The 17,229-nt window shown below is 39.5% G+C and overlaps 1 protein-coding gene across 4 annotated transcripts in view; it reads right to left on the bottom strand.

Annotated features, from left to right (window-relative positions):
- LARP1B (La ribonucleoprotein 1B) overlaps window positions 1-17,229 on the bottom strand; it is a 224,771-nt gene that overhangs the window by 2,976 nt on the left and 204,566 nt on the right. For all 4 annotated transcript variants that reach the window (XM_053703651.1, XM_053703653.1, XM_053703652.1 and 1 more), the window contains 3 exons: window positions 11,121-11,265; window positions 9,015-9,124; window positions 8,809-8,936 (listed from right to left, as the gene is read on the bottom strand). In XM_053703651.1, coding sequence (XP_053559626.1) covers window positions 8,809-8,936; window positions 9,015-9,124; window positions 11,121-11,265 — 383 coding nt within the window. The remainder of the gene's footprint in view (window positions 1-8,808; window positions 8,937-9,014; window positions 9,125-11,120; window positions 11,266-17,229) is intronic.

Raw genomic sequence — 17,229 nt, 5'->3', positions numbered from 1 at the left:
GCCTCCAGGAAGTAAAGCTGACCCTAAGCCATCGTTGGACACAACCCACCAAGTAGCGTCAATCAATCTCAACAACAGCTCCTGACCAGAATTAACGGGCTCCAAGGAGCGTCCCCTCCCAGCAGCAGACACCACCAGAAGAGAGACTGACAGAAAATCCTCCACCGAAGGGGAGGACAGACTCAAGAAAAGAAAACGGTCAACACTGCATAAGCAAACCAATCCCCGACCTTCCCTTCAGGGTAATGGTCCCATCCCAAAGGCTAGTTAAAGACGGAGGACAGGAGTCCCAGACCTCTGGAAGAACAAGGATGGATCTACGAGGAAGCAAAAAAAACCCTGAGCAGAAATCTGACCGCTACTAAAACCTGCATGCTACTGTGAGTCAAGACAGGAATTTCGTGCTTGGGTCCGAGAACCCCTACACAGCTGTCTTCCATAAAGAGGAACACTCCCAAGGGAAGAGAGTACTCAGACCCCCAGCATCCAAATACCAGAATCCATATAACAGGAGCCTCACCTGGGTTCAAACCCACAACCTCCTGCGTCAGAAACGGTTGAGCCAACAACTACTCCAGATCTCCCTATCCCAGGATTCTGAGGACGCAAGTAAGGAAAAAATCCCCTACAAGGCAAGAAAACAAGGACCCACGGGTCAGCACTTAGGCAGATCTGAATCTCCCATGAGACAGAAACCCCGCACCCTCAAAGAGACACGCGGGAACCCAAACCCTATGGTTAAGCAGAACCGTCCATGCCAGATCCAAGCAGACACATGGATCAAGCCAGAGTCCTCGGAATAATGGAATCGATCGAAAGATCTCCCCTCCAGAGGAACCCTAAGCTGCCTCCTAGGATTAGGAACGCACCATCTAAAGTCCGTAGACTTAAAGAACCTAGCAAACAGTCTCAAACCCAAAAGTCTGAAAGAACTCCTGACTAGTTTAAGAATTCGGCACCCAGTGCCCCTGGATCGCAAGCTAAACCCTCGTAGGCAGGCTAAACTATTTTTGAAAGGCTGAATTGGCCCTGCCAGGATTTGAACCTGTGACCTATGGATCTTTGAACAGGCTTTTGTAGTCAGGGTATTTAACCAACTGAGCTACCTCACTGGCATCCTGATACACCCGCAGGTGAGGCTAAATGGTCATCCACCTGACCCCGGAAGGAGAAGTCTGTAACCGACCTCGGACCTCCACTCTCAAGCCCGAAGGCTAGATCTGCAACGAGGTCGAAGGATAACACCCGAGCGTCGAAAGACCATGGAATGACCAAGGGTAGGTCCATATGGAGAAGACAACAGTCTCCAGAGATCCTTGCAGGATCAGACTCCCGAAAACCCTTTAACAGGGCAAAGGCTGGGAGCCTCGTAGAAGGCAGGGTAACAACTGCACTCCACATACTAGAGCAAATGCAATGCTAAGCAAAGGAAGAAGGACATGCCCGCACTTCCAGAACAGATGACCCAACCCAAAAACGGGAAGGAAAGAGACTCCGCCACCGCAAGAAATGCCATTAGGCTAAAAAAGAGTAAACATTCTGAGAAAGCTTTAAGTGAGGACGTCAAACAGTTCACCACTCTAGACCACGGAGGTCATTCACATCTCCTAACTCCAAAGGAGAGGAAACTACGGTTCCGAGTCCCCAGGGACCTTTAAGAACCATGATGATGTCTGAAAAAGTCAGACCCGTATCCCAAGCGAATAGCCAGAAAAGGCCAAGCTAGATCGAAACTGACAACCCTCCGTCCAGGAGCGTTGGATCTACACACTAGGCCCCATACTTCAAAGTAGGATCCGAGCCCGGAATCCATCTCAATAGGCCAAGTGATATTCAGAACCGGACAGGATTCAATCAGCACCACGAGGGTGACATGAACCCAAGTGACAACAGAAAGTGCCCGACCAGTACCTGCCTGGTATAAGGACACTCCAGAACTGTCCTAGGTCCAAGAAAAATCGACCTGAAGGTTCCATAATTTCAAACTAGTAAACATAAATCTGTTATTCAAAAGTGCGCAACTTCCGGGGAAGTGCCCACGCAACCACAAAATCGCAAGTGTCTGTTCCAGAGAAAGAACGTTCCCAAAAACGGAATTGTATCAGACATGAGCTTAATAAAAACAAATAAAACACATCCTATTCAGATCAAAAGAAAAGTAAGGCAGCACCCGCGGGTAAACGCCCAAGGTGAATGGATACGCCAACGGGACCAGCCGATCAGAGGCCCCATTCACCCAAGCTCAGAACTGGAACATAAAAGAAAGAAAAAACAGACGTCAAGGATTAGCTTCATCCCCAAACGTCTATTCCAACTTGCCATCCAGCATCTAAGGCCTCGGATCCCTCGGCCCACTAGGACTGGAATCCTCTAGCACCACAAAAACATGCCTTAAAATGACAAGAAGACGTGCCAGCCTATAACGAAAGGCAAAATCATCCCTCGCCGAATCAATAAACGAACCCGGTCCCGAGGTTGGGGCCCCTGAATCCTCAGAGGCCAACGCTTCCCCAGGAGGCTGAACTAAATCAGGCGATCCCAAGCTCGACCAGCCCTGGTTAACAGAACACGGACAGTATCTTAAAAATTTTTCACTTGGGAGATATAAAATGAGCCAGCACCATAGAAATGGCCATGCGGAACCATGCCGTAACCTCTGGAGGAAACAAGTCACCTTCCGGAAAAGGGGTAAAGGCCATAGGGACACCTGCTTATGTAGTAAAGGAAGGTTCTGGGGCACGCGCCTCACGGGACATGGAATCCTCGGAGGCAGATGGCTCAACGCACTCTAAGGTCCCGGATTCGGGAGAAGAGACTACTTTAGAACGGCAATCGGAACATAACTGATGGGCATGGATAACCCGGGCCATTTCATATTCATCACAAGACGCATTCTCTGTATCAGAGACAATCTTGGGATTACAAAAATGACAAACACTAACTGGCACTCTTCTTACACCCCCAATGGCTGGGGCACTCACCACTTCCCGTGAACCAGACAACCCACAAGCAGACCCGTCACGAGGTGCACTGTGCCAGTCACAAAAAGGGCACGCATCTCGAGAGATTGCGCCAACTGATAAGGCCGTTATGTTCCGAAAAGCCATGAACCTTATTACTACACATTAGCAGATAGAACCAAATAACAAACATGATTAAAGTCCCCCCTCAGGAGATATTAACCCTTGATTACTATTTTAAGATAAAAGCAGTCCCCCACTGGGACCCTACCATCTCTCGTTAACATTACATTCACATATTGAAATAAAATGAAACAATCTTACCGGAATCTGCGCCGTGGAACAGGAACATGGCCCTTCAAGTGTGACAGATAGTAGCTTCGCTTCTGACATCGACTTGAGTGAATAAAGGCAGGCAGCTAAACTCGTCAACGCTGATTGCCAAGGAGCAGTTAAATATGAGTCGGGATGGTTTCGCAGAAAGACTCTCCCTGCATCTCCGGACTCTAACCTTCATCCATGCTCGAACTGAGAGGCTGACAGGATTACTTAAAACTCCAGTCCCATTTTGAAGAGTACTACCCTCTATAAGAGACTCTCTCAAACTTCTGACACTTCTCTGCCAACCTCCTGTAACGAAAGGCAAAGAATGACTGGGGGATGATGTTAGTGGGTGAGGTATTTGAAGCCTTTGGCTGGGGGTGTCTTTGCCTCCTCCTGGTGGCCAGGTTCTGAATTCCCAAAAGTAATGAATGCAGCTGTTGACTTCCCGTTTAAGAAGAAATTGTAACATAAAAGGAATCCAAGTAAAAATGAAATTCAGTTTTAAAAGAAAAATGGCCCTGTGTCAAAAAGCATTTTCCACCCTGTAATTGCACCACTTTTATTTACAATCAGGCACTTCCTATAAATGGAGAAGTCTTTTACATACTGTGGAGGAATTTTGGACCACTCTTCTGTGCACTACTACAGCATCTCATTGGGCTTTCACTAGGCCAATCCAAAACCTTAGGTTTATTTCCTTTGAGCTATTTGGAGGTTGACTCTAGTGCTTTCCATCAATGTCCTGCTGAATAAACCAAGTACGCTAAATATCACACACTGTTGAGCGTATATTCTACTTCAGAATTTCCTGGTAGAGAGCAAAATTCATAGTTCTTTCAAAGATGGAAGGTTTTACAGGCACTAAGACACCTAAGTATCCCCACACTACCACCATTTTTCCCTTGCAAATGTGAGTTCAGCTCTAATGTTTCTCTTTGTTGGTTTGCACCTTACAATTCTCATGTAAATTCTATTTTTGCCTAGTCTCTTCCTTATTGTCAAATCGTAAACACTGAACTTAGCAGAAGCTAGAGGCCTGCAGTTCCTTAGATGTTGTCCTGGGTGTTTTTGTGACTTATTGGATCAGTTGTTGCTGCCCCCTTGGAGGTATTTTGGCAGGAAGATTCACCACTGTTCTGTGTTTTCTTCATTTGCAGATAATGGCTCTCACTTTCGTTTACTGGAGTCCTGGAACCTTAGAAATAGCTCTTTAACCCCTTCCAGACTGATTTATTCCAAAACCTTTTTTATAATCACTTCCGGAATTTCATTGGATTGCAGCATAGTGTGCTGCTTGTTGAGACCTTGTAACCTTCTTTACAGTGATGGAAAGGTTCTATTCATTTAATATCTAGATTCTACAGGGCTGGCAGGAATTGGATCCAATGATTAAAATGGGCTGATTGAGTAACAAAGGTGGTAATTATTTTTTTCACACAGGGCCAGTTGTTGCTGGATTAAATGATTATAATTTAAAAACTGAATGCTGGAAACGTTCAGAACAATGACTGAGCTACTCTGCAAAACAAAACCCAAGTTGGCCTTATCAGCTGCAGAAACTATGCAAATGTAAAATGTAGTCTTTTTTTGCGAGAGTGAGTCAACTTTGTGAGGTGAAACACTGGACAGAAGAGACATTGCCATTTTTATTCAAATGAAAAGGCTTTGGTATGTAAAGAAAATGCTATTTAACAATAGCAGTTACAAAACTCCTGTGAATGCAGTAGGTCATCTCCAGTGTAAGCCATTTAAGTTAGATTTGAAGATAAGAGTTTGAAGTCACTGTCATATCAAGCATATTATTGCAACATGCAATATACAAACCACTGTTGCAGCAACACACACTCTTAAAAGGGACACTCTATTCCATATGTTTTATTGTCCAGAAAGATAGATTATCCCTTTATTACCCATTCCCAAGTTATGCACAACCAACATGGTTATATTAATATATTTTTTTACCTCTGATTACCTTGTATCTAAAGCCTCTGCAGACAGCCCCCTTATCTCAGTGCTATTTACAGACTTGCAGTTTTATCTAATTAGTGCTGACTCATGAATAACGCCCCAGGAGTGAGAATAAAGTCATCTATGTGGCACACATCAACTTGCAATGTCTTGCTGTGAAAAGCTATAAAATGTGTTGAGATAAAGGCAGCCTGGTCTAAAGGTTATAAAGTATATTATTATGACAATTAGTTGATAAGCCTGCCCAGAGGGCAGTCTATGTATTAAAAATGCAACCCCCCCAAGCTACAAAAAATAAAAGTAAAATTACTAAATAAAAAACTAATAGCCCTATAAAAAAAAAATCCCCTCCCAAAATAAAAACACCCCCTAATCTAATACTAAACTACCAATAGCCCTTAAAAGGGCTTTTTGTAGGGCATTGAAAAGAAAATCAGCTCTTGTACATTAAAAATAAAAAAAAAAACCCTAACAGTAAAACCCCCCACCCACCAAACTCCCCAAAATAAAAAAAACTAACACTAATAACCCTAAACTACCCATTGCCCCTAAAGGGGCATTTGTATGGGCATTGCTTTTTGAAATTGCCCAATGAACCCTAATCATTGTTTTTTTTTTTTTTTTTAACCTAAACACTAAAGCCCAAATAGGTACTCAAGGTTTCAGAAGTCCGGCGGAGGTCTTCTTCCAGGCGGGTTCATCTTCATCCACAGCGAAGGTGGCGCGGAGCGGAGGTCCGGAGCAGAGCGGTCTTCCCAGATGTGGCGATCCTCGGCGGTGGTCATCTGTGGTGGCGTGGGCGGTCCTCGGCGGCATGGAGGCTCCTCTTCATCCGATTTCCGTCGTATACTGAATATAGAATGCAAGGTACCGCAATCAATTTGGGGTACCTTGCATTCCTATTGGCTGAATTTTTCAAATCAGCCAATAGGATTAGAGCTACTGAAATCCTATTGGCTGTTCAAATCAGCCAATAAGATTTCTGTAGCTCTCATCTTATTGGTTGATTTGAAATAGGATGAGAGCTACTGAAATCTTATTGGCTGATTTGAACAGCCAATAGGATTTCAGTAGCTCTAATCCTATTGGCTGTTTTGAAAAATTCAGCCAACAGGAATATGCAAGGTACCCCAAATTGATTGCAGTACCTTGCATTCAATATTCAGTATACAACGAACATCGGATGAAGAGAAGCCTCCATGCCGCCTGAGTATCGCCGCTTAATACTTCGTACGGGCGGTTAGGTTTTTTGTTTTTTTAATACTAATTGCGGGAGGTTATTTTTATTTTTTTGTAATGCTCCATTTGCCTTCGCTGCATCCCGGTCGTTTCCAAAAATGGCAGGGTGGTGATTTTACCATCCTGCCATTTTCGGAATCCACCTGGATGCAGCTTTGCTGCATCCGGGTGAATTCTTTTGGCTGTGCGTGCAGCGAACATTCCTTTTGAGGATGCGTGCACAACTGGCGACACTGATGGAGGCGTTACAAACGCAATTATAGTATAGATGTGTTAGTTGTTCAAAGCTGGGGAATGGGTAGTAAAGGTGTTATCTATCTTTTAAAATATGAAACCTTTGGCCTCAGTAATGAGATAACTTGTTTTAAAAGAATACAATGTGAATTTATTTATACAATATTAAACATAAATTAAAAAAGCTGATCAGCAATAGAGCAATAAAATAATTGTAGCAATTAAATAGTAAGAATGTAACAATCAAACTAACTTGACACAATATAGCAACACACAATATGGCACTATAGCAAATGTCAGTGTAGCATCAAAAATAACAAAACAACCCTGGAGCTGATATGCGAAACAAATGTTGAAGATCCGGAATAAGAGTGAGCAGTCGAGATCCCCAGCTGATTCCTTGAGAAGCAGAGTGAGGCTGGAACGACAAACGGATCCAAATCATACACAAGCAGAAAACCAAACAAAAGGTGTTCACTTTTACTTACACCGTGTCTTGGTTGCTGCTGCGCCGATGGGTCCCTTTTAGCAAGCTGTAGCAGAGCCGGATAAGCCTTTGGAACAATGCCGGATTTTTCAAAGATACTCCGCTAAAAGTTGCAGTTAACACAGAAGCCGGTCTGTGTAGGTAATGTTACGTCAGGTGGCGTGGAGTGGGAGGAGCAACGCGTTTCAGCCCGGTCAGGGCCTTTGTCAAGCTCCAGAAAGGTGTAATACAGGGCTTTTTAAACCTGTATTAGCTGTGCTCATTGGTTGAATATCGCAAATGGGAGTGCCAGATAAGAGCCTGAGCCATAATACCAGTATACAATCAATGCGTTTCGGTCCACAGGGACCGGGCTGAAACGCGTTGCTCCTCCCACTCCACGCCACCTGACGTAACATTACCTACACAGACCGGCTTCTGTGTTAACTGCAACTTTTAGCGGAGTATCTTTGAAAAATCCGCATTGTTCCAAAGGCTTATCCGGCTCTGCTACAGCTTGCTAAAAGGGACCCATCGGCGCAAGCAGCAACCAAGACACGGTGTAAGTAAAAGTGAACACCTTTTGTTTGGTTTTCTGCTTGTGTATGATTTGGATCCGTTTGTCGTTCCAGCCTCACTCTGCTTCTCAAGGAATCAGCTGGGGATCTCGACTGCTCACTCTTATTCCGGATCTTCAACATTTGTTTCGCATATCAGCTCCAGGGTTGTTTTGTTATTTTTGATGCTACACTGACATTTGCTATAGTGCCATATTGTGTGTTGCTATATTGTGTCAAGTTAGTTTGATTGTTACATTCTTACTATTTAATTGCTACAATTATTTTATTGCTCTATTGCTGATCAGCTTTTTTAATTTATGTTTAATATTGTATAAATAAATTCACATTGTATTCTTTTAAAACAAGTTATCTCATTACTGAGGCCAAAGGTTTCATATTTTAAACATTTGACTATTGTCACGGTTTATCCAATCACTAGTTTCAGCTGCAATGTTTTGCAGCGCCAAGGTCTTTTAAAATATCTGGTTCCATCTGGGACACGATTTTCAAAAATACAAATTTTCTGTTTTTGGTTGTGGAGATAGGGGTCTCCATTTTTTTCCCTTGGTCTATTGGTGCCTTTTCCTTAGCGCAGGGTAACATTTTTCTTTATTTTATCTATCTTTTAAACAATAACATTTTTGGAGTAGACGATCCCTTTAATAGTGTAATCTGCAGTCAATGCAATGGTTCAGGGTGTGTATTAATTCTGTACATCTAAACACACATCTGATTTTTTAATAATATTATAATATTTATTATTACACAGTCCTTTTCCCCTATTTATATTCATTTAAGAAAAATAAACTAAAAGTTTAAATGAGAGAAAGGAAAGTGGAATGAATAAAGGATTTTAAATTAAGATAATGACTTTAGTATCCTTGATTCCGAATAAGACTATGTGTAAGTTAGACTTGTAACCTCCCAGCAAGTCAGTCTGGCCATATAATTAGGGAAGAGTGTGATACTGGCAGTTCTGTAAATATGCATCTTTTTTAACAATCCGCTGACGTTTAATGTTACATTATTTAATCATTGTTTTAAGACACAAACTTACGTCAACTCTAAAATCTTCTAGTCTCTTAAAGTTGCATAGGTAACTCTTTAACTTGGGTTCCACAGACAGATTCTTGGTCTTTGAGTATTTAAGATAAGCCCAAAATTTCTCCAATCCATAAAGCTGACCTAAGGGCAAAGAAAACAAAATGATCAGCACTGCAAGAGGCAAACACTTTATCTCACCCCCTGATCTTGTCTTGTTACCTGTTTCATAATCCTTTATAGTTTCTTCTTGGAAATCTTTGAATATCTCTTGTCTGAATTTCCTTTCCAATCCATAACTGTAAAATCTGAAAAGGCACTCTAACCCATACCTGCAATTGGCACCACAGAACTCAACAATTAATAATAAAGCCTCAAGTACTAAGACTTGCTCAGGTTATTTACAGAAGTACAATGTTAAATACATAATCTTTTGCTCCTTTTCACAGCTCAAAATGACTGAATGGTAAATTAAAGAACAATTCAATTAAAGAAATATTTTCATTTGTAAACTTTCAATTTCTATATTAACATACATAAACTGAGTAGATGTCGACAGATATTGCCCCAAATATCAATTCAACAACAAAATGTTGAATGCTGGAACAGGACTATGGGACTGAAACCCAAGAATAAAATACCTAAGCAACAGGGGTGAAAACTGCTCTATTCCATTTTCAGTTTTGTAGTCCAGTTAGTATTTACCAAATTAGATAATTTCACCATGAGTACAGTTGGATATTATAATAATAAAAATACCTCACTTGATTTACATTAATAAACCCTTAAAGGGATGGTAAATCATAGCATTTGTGAAATGCTAGGATTTACCAGTGGAACAAATAAATTTGACTTTCAGTCATGAAGTATAAAATACTTTATGCTGAAAGTTCCTTTATTTGTTTGTAGCATTCATGACACTGAGCTGCTCATGCAGCCCAAGGAAGAACGCTGTTTTGTTGTGAGGTGACGTTTCCACCTCTTGTCAAATAGCTGTGCGCTCCAACTGGCGCCAAACCAGATAGCCCGCACGGCTATTGGCTAAGAGGTGGAAATGTCACTTCAGCAAAATAGCATTCTGCCGTGGGCTGCATGAGCAGCTCAGTGAGGTGAACGTTTCAAACAAATAAAGGAACTTTCAGCATCAAGTATTTTATACTTCATTACTGAAAGTCCCCTATATTTGTTCCAATAGTAAATCCTTGCGTTTGACAAACACTAGGATTTACCATCCCTTTAAGAAGCTCTCTTTATATAACTATTGCATGAAAGGGTTTAAATGGGGCGCTAATATTCAAGAATGAAGGAGAAAAAAAGGGATTCTGAAGAACTGATGCTTGGTAAGATACACAAACAAATAAAGTACTCCTGGTAGTGTACAGGGTTACTCCACATAGTATGCTTCTTTGCACAATTCAAATGAAAAATAGTGTATAATGATTACATATAAAAATTAACTTTTATTTATATATATTTAAAAAACATCCTTAAATAGATATCCCTAGTAGTAAGCACACTACTACTAGGGATAACCATTTAAGGATGGGAGAGGCTCTCTGGCTTTATATCTACTAAAGTGTTAAATAGATTAATATATAATTACCTTATTTATCTTCCTAACAAAGGATCATACCTCACTTAGGAAAGAGTTCTAATATTCGAATAGATAACTATATTAACAGACATTTAACAAAGTCTTGGAATGCTCCCCTGTCCCAGTATCCCATATAGATACATTGTTACTTATGCAGCATTCGGATTCTATTCTTACATAATTTTAGCTGGTTACAAAGGTGTAGTGTTTTTAATTTACGTGACAGTGCAGCAAGAAACTTTACTCTTTTGCCGTCTTTTAAATATATATATATATAAATAAATAAAAGTTAATAATGTTTATGTTTAATCATTATAAACTATTTTTCATTTGAATTGTGCATAGAAGCATACTCTGTGGAGTAACCTTGTACACTTACAGGAGTACTTTATTTGTAGATACTATTTACATGCTTGAAGCACAACTATTTGTATTGACCTCAGTATAACCGACATCAAGGTCTGCAAATAAATAACTAACTCATGTATTTTTGGTTTAATAAGATACACAAACTGTCATTGATCATGACCAGTTACAATTTGAGATTTTAGAAATATCTATGTGGTGCTTCTAGTGCTGAATTTTGGAACTAAATCTTTTAAATCAAATATATAATCATGCAGAGTAGCAAATAAAGAGAGATATTATGTTTAACTGATATTTAGAATGCCGTCTAGAAATCATACAACTAGATATTTTTTAAATCAGGTGGCAGCAGTTGAGAAACTTGTCACCTGTAGTTGTCTTTGGCTTCTTCCACAGCAAGCTGTTTAAATTCCTCGTACATTTTTTTGTTAAAATGATCTCTGAGGAAAAAAGACCAGAAGCGGAAAAGAGTGTTCATCTCAGGAGACTGCCCAGTTCCTAATTTTTTTCTCTCTAAGGACAGGAAAAAAAATACCCATTAGCAGGAATCCAACAGTAGTAAAATATCTTACTGCACATGTATTTGTTGCTCCTCAGCATGGACACTATAGATAAAGGGACAATAAACACCTTGTAACTTACTGTCTTGAAATAGATGCTAGGTGAGTGTAAAAAGATTTTGAATGCATTAACACCTTAACAACTGTTTTGCAATGGCCACCACTTGCATTGTTTGGAGGAGACAATCAAAACTTGTTACTGGAGTAGATACATCTAGCCAGTACCAGTGTCATTTTGTTAGCAACTTTTCATTTCTCTACATATAGGATCATCTCTGCTGAGACCAATTAGGATCATATATGTTACAGGGTTAGGCTTGTGAATTGTGCCATGTGCACTTCCAATCTACATAATTGTAAAATGTGTAATTTCAGTTAAAATTACAGGGAAGGGGACAAAACATATAATGAAAGTGTATTGCAAAGTTGTTTTATGATGCATAAACCTTTATATTACAGTCTCATAGTATTTACTGCACCTTTGGTAACTGTATAGGTGCAAAATTAACTTTTCAAGTGTTTTTACAAAGCGTAGTGAGGTAAATACAGATTATGTTAGCAATTATCTAAATAAATAGCAACCTTACACCACTAGAGGGAGTAAGAGGGCTGCTGAACTGAGAAACACAACAATCTTCTACTGGCAGGAAGCTACAATTCAGAGCCAATTCCCTATTGTGCAATATTATGATACGGTTGCCCTAATTTCCAAATAAAATAGCATAGTTTTGTATTGGGAAATGTGGAAGAGAGCCATGAAAGAGAGCCACCTAAAAGAGGGAGTTTAAAAATGTCTGACTCCTACAGTTCTGTTTAAATGTGTGTTCCTGTTCTGAAAATACATATTTCTTGTTCTGATGTTGTGAGGTGTGTCCACCAATAGAGTTGCAGGATTTTTTTTTTTTTTATGAGCGAATGAACTTCTATCCCAATATGTAAACACATGCAGTTCCTGCTACTTTCAAAATACAAAATAAAATAAATTTGAGTTAACCATTTTTACTAAAAAATATATTTTAACATTTGTAAACAACACTCTTATGTGGGTGACTAACACTAGTCAAACATATTGTTACTAGTACTATAATGTTTCAATCCAAATACTTTCAATATAGGTAAATTTAAGTAACAGAAAATAGTCAGATTAGACTATATAATAATTATGAATAGTTAAACCACATTACACTATACTTTTATTACTTATTTCCCCCCCTTTTCCTGTAGTCTATATGTCTGAAAAATGTATTTTGTGCTTTTACAATTCTCAGAATTGATGTGAAAGGGACAGTCTACACCAGAATTGTTATTGTTTAAAAGATAGATAATCCCTTTATTACCCATTCCCCATGTTTTGCATAACCAATATATATTATATTAATAATTACCTCTGAGTATTTAAGCCTCTGTTGACTGCCCCCTCATTTCAGTTCTTTTGACCAATCAGTGCTGACTCCTAGGTAACTATGGGCTTGACCACAATGCTCACATGGAATTGTTTTGTAATTTTTATTCTCTCTCTCTATCTATCTATCTATCTATATATATATATAACTCCAATGAAAGAAAGCACTCACAGGACTTCTTATTTGTGGGTTAACCAAAAAGGCAACTTAACTTTAATTGACGTTTCGAGGTTCAAACTGACCCCTTCCTCAGAATAACCAAAAGTGACAAATACACAAAAATATATAGTGTGAACAATCATCAAAATAGCAATACTTACAAAGCACACCTGTGTCCTATAGTGTATTGTGGAAGTGTGTGAGTGGAACGCACGCTATGCGTGTCAAAAACCGGAAGTAGATCCATTTCCGGTATTACAAAAAAAGAAATAGTTTCTCTATTGTTGTTCATTGTGTAGATACAGCTTTAGGGCTCATAAATTAAACATTTGTGTCTGTTATTATGCAACCTCACATAGTGTTGTGTGAAAAGAACAGGACTTACTTCTTTCGTTAATATCTAGCCGTAGCATAGACCGGCTTGGCGAAATTAGTCAGTGGCGCTTTTGTGCCTAGTATTGATTACGCACACCAGAAGCTCCTACTACCAACCATGTGGCTCAATGTGCTAGGCAATATGAATGTGAGGGAATCCGGTATAGGCATCCCATACTATATCGCCCAAACGGAAGTGGCAAAGTCTCCAGTGATTGGCCCATGTTCAGAGCATTCTTATTGCCTAGCAACAAGTGTTGACATCGTAATGATGTGTCTGATGCTTTGTATCGTATAAGTGCAGTGTGATATAAGCATAAAGTGAGCATGATTGCGATATAGTGCGTCAATGTAGCATCTAAATCAATAGATTTTAGGCAAATAAAAATACATTCATAAGTCTAAACAGCCCTTATACAAGCATGAAGAAAGCATAATTGCGGTATAGTGTGTCAATATATCATCTAACCCAATATACTTTAGGTCAATGAATACACATTCATAAGTTAATATAGCCCTTATATTCTAATTACACATGTCTCTCCGTATCATGGTCTAAGATACTTCTGATTGCATATATACAAATCGTCTCCCCAAGGAAACATGTGTCTTACAGAAAGTAAATCTCAAAAACTGTGCATCTTAAATAAAGATATGCTACATTTTGCTGGCTTACAATTCAAACCATAAATAAGCCTGCATGTGTCATAAGGATAAAAAAGTAACAAACGAATATATTCCACATCTAGAAAGAAAATATGTTCCACATCTAAAAAATCCACATCTAAAAAAATATTAAAATCAAATATACATGAAAAATACAACTTGCATTTAAGTAATTTCATCTCTATTCCCACTGGAATGAGATGTCAGTGTGCTCATTCAAAGAAAACACACAGAATATGTTATTGGATTTAGCAACAAATAATAACTCTGAAGTATGTTCAAAAGACTCAAAATACCGTCCTGGGAGGGATCCTTTGGATCATATACTGATCCGGGCTGCCAGTGGGCACCGAACTAGCGAGTGACTCGCCTTGGAATAGGGGTGGTAGGAGCATGAACCAGGCCCACTCACATGGCACCCTGTTCAACGCTCCAATAACATGTGGCCCAAGAAGGATGTCTGCACCCAACGGTGTATGGCCGCCCTCACGCCACATGTACACAACCCTAACCAGCTCTCGCACCCTAGTAGGTTTCTGGTGCCATCACTTAGATCATGGCCCTGAAATCTGGAACTGAGTTCAGTCCTCCTGGGTAAATGGTTCCCAGACGATAAATCCATTCTGCTTCACGTTTGAGCAACAGTTTGTTTCTATTACCTCCTTTATCCAACTTAGGAATATGATCAATTAATATGATTCTTATGGATGAAACAGAATGACCTTCAACGAGACAGTGTCGTGACACTGGTTGTTCGGACTGTCTGGTGTCCAAGGCCTGCCTGATGGCCAGACGATGGTTAGCCATCCTCTCTCTCATGGTGCCCTGTGTCTTACCCACGTAAAAAGCAGAACATGGGCACACCAAGAGGTACACTACATGGGTAGTGGTACACGTAATAGAATTACGTATATTGTAAATTTTGTTATGTGGATGGTGGAAAGTTCTTGTTGTGATCATGGCATTACAGGTGATACACCCCAGGCATCGGAAACATCCCTTGTTCCGAAGTATTTGTGGGGCTGTATAACTGGCTTTCGGATCTGTTTTTACCAGAAGGTCCCTAAGATTTGTGTTTCTTCTGTAACCCACCATGGGTCTAACAGACTGAGTAAAGGGTAGTTTATGATCTGATGATAAGATAGTCCAATGCTTGTTCAGTATGTTACCTACCCTTTTGTTATTTGGAGCAAACGTGGTGCTCATGATTAACGGTATCCTAGGGTCTTCACATACTCCCTTCTTCTCAGTAATATCTGTTCTTCACCTCTTCCAAAATGCCATCAAGCATTGGTCTCCCGTATCCTCTGTTAAGGAATTTATCCTTCATCTCTTCTAACTGGGAGGCCCCCACTACCTTGTCTGTGTTGTTTCTAGCCGTTCTCATAAATTGAGATTTAACGATACCCTTAAATAATGAGGGAGGGTGGCAGCTCTTTGAATGAGCACACTGACATCTGATTCCAGTGGGAATAGAGATGAAATTACTTAAATGCAAGTTGCATTTTTCATGTATATTTGATTTTATTTTTTTTTAGATGTGGATTTTTTAGATGTGGAACATTTTCTTTCTAGATGTGGAATATATTACTTTGTTACTTTTTTATCCTTATGACACATGCAGGCTTATTTATGGTTGGAATTGTAAGCCAGCAAAATATGGTACATTACATGTATATTATGCTGCAACAGTGTAGCATATCTTTATTTAAGATGCACAGTTTTTGAGATTTACTTTCTGTAAGACACATGTTTCCTTGGGGAGACGATTTGTATATATGCAATCAGAAGTATCTTAGACCATGATACGGAGAGACATGTGTAATTAGAATATAAGGGCTATATTAACTTATGAATGTGTATTCATTGATCTAAAGTATATTGGGTTAGATGATATATTGACACACTATACCGCAATTATGCTTTCTTCATGCTTGTATAAGGGCTGTTTAGACTTATGAATGTATTTTTATTTGCCTAAAATCTATTGATTTAGATGCTACATTGACGCACTATATCGCAATCATGCTCACTTTATGCTTATATCACACTGCACTTATACGATACAAAGCATCAGACACATCATTACGATGTCAACACTTGTTGCTAGGCAATAAGAATGCTCTGAACATGGGCCAATCACTGGAGACTTTGCCACTTCCGTTTGGGCGATATAGTATGGGATGCCTATACCGGATTCCCTCACATTCATATTGCCTAGCACATTGAGCCACATGGTTGGTAGTAGGAGCTTCTGGTGTGCGTAATCAATACTATGCACAAAAGCGCCACTGACTAATTTCGGCAAGCCGGAAGTGAGGTCACTTCCGGCCTACTGAAACGCATATGCGTTCCATCTACGGTCTATGCTACGGCTAGATATTAACGAAAGAAGTAAGTCCTGTTCTTTTCACACAACACTATGTGAGGTTGCATAATAACAGACACAAATGTTTAATTTATGAGCCCTAAAGCTGTATCTACACAATGAACAACAATAGAGAAACTATTTCTTTTTTTGTAATACTGGAAATGGATCTACATCCGGTTTTTGACACGCATAGCGTGCGTTCCACTCACACACTTCCACAATACACTATAGGACACAGGTGTGCTTTGTAAGTATTGCTATTTTGATGATTGTTCACACTATATATTTTTGTGTATTTGTCACTTTTCGTAATTCTGAGGAATGGGTCAGTTTGAACCTCGAAACGTCAATTAAAGTTAAGTTGCCTTTTTGGTTAACCCACAAATAAGAAGTCCTGTGAGTGCTTTCTTTCATTGAATTTCTTTGGTACATGTTAGCACCCAGGCAGATGGTACAGGAGGCTGGATTCACTATATGAGGGATTATATATATATATATATATATATATATATATATATATATACACATACACACACATATACTGTTCACACACACAATATAAATTATATTATCCTGTATGTCAAGAGCACTGGAATGTGAAATAGATATTGACGGCAGATAAGAGCCATAGGCCCAGCAAGTCTGCCCGACCTTACCTAACAGTATAAACTTATCTAGTTCGTAGGATAGCCTTATGCTTGTCCCAAATATGTACAGTGTATATGCAGTATCTGTACACACATATATATGTTAATAGTTTTTATCATCATATAGTGTTTATGTGAGTAATTTTTTTAAAACGTATTTATGTTGCGTTTGGCACAACTTTACGCAAGGGTTCCAGACGTCCTAACCTGACGAGCGTAAAATGCAATTGCGCTTTCGTGATCGTGTTTACTTTCAACTAGTAATACGTGTGCTATTTCTAATTGCATGCAAAGTG

Source organism: Bombina bombina, chromosome 2 (assembly GCF_027579735.1).
Source record: "Bombina bombina isolate aBomBom1 chromosome 2, aBomBom1.pri, whole genome shotgun sequence".
Lineage (NCBI taxonomy): Eukaryota > Metazoa > Chordata > Amphibia > Anura > Bombinatoridae > Bombina > Bombina bombina.
The sequence above is the reverse complement of the archived record's forward strand: the minus strand, read 5'-3'. Positions and strand labels throughout refer to the sequence as shown.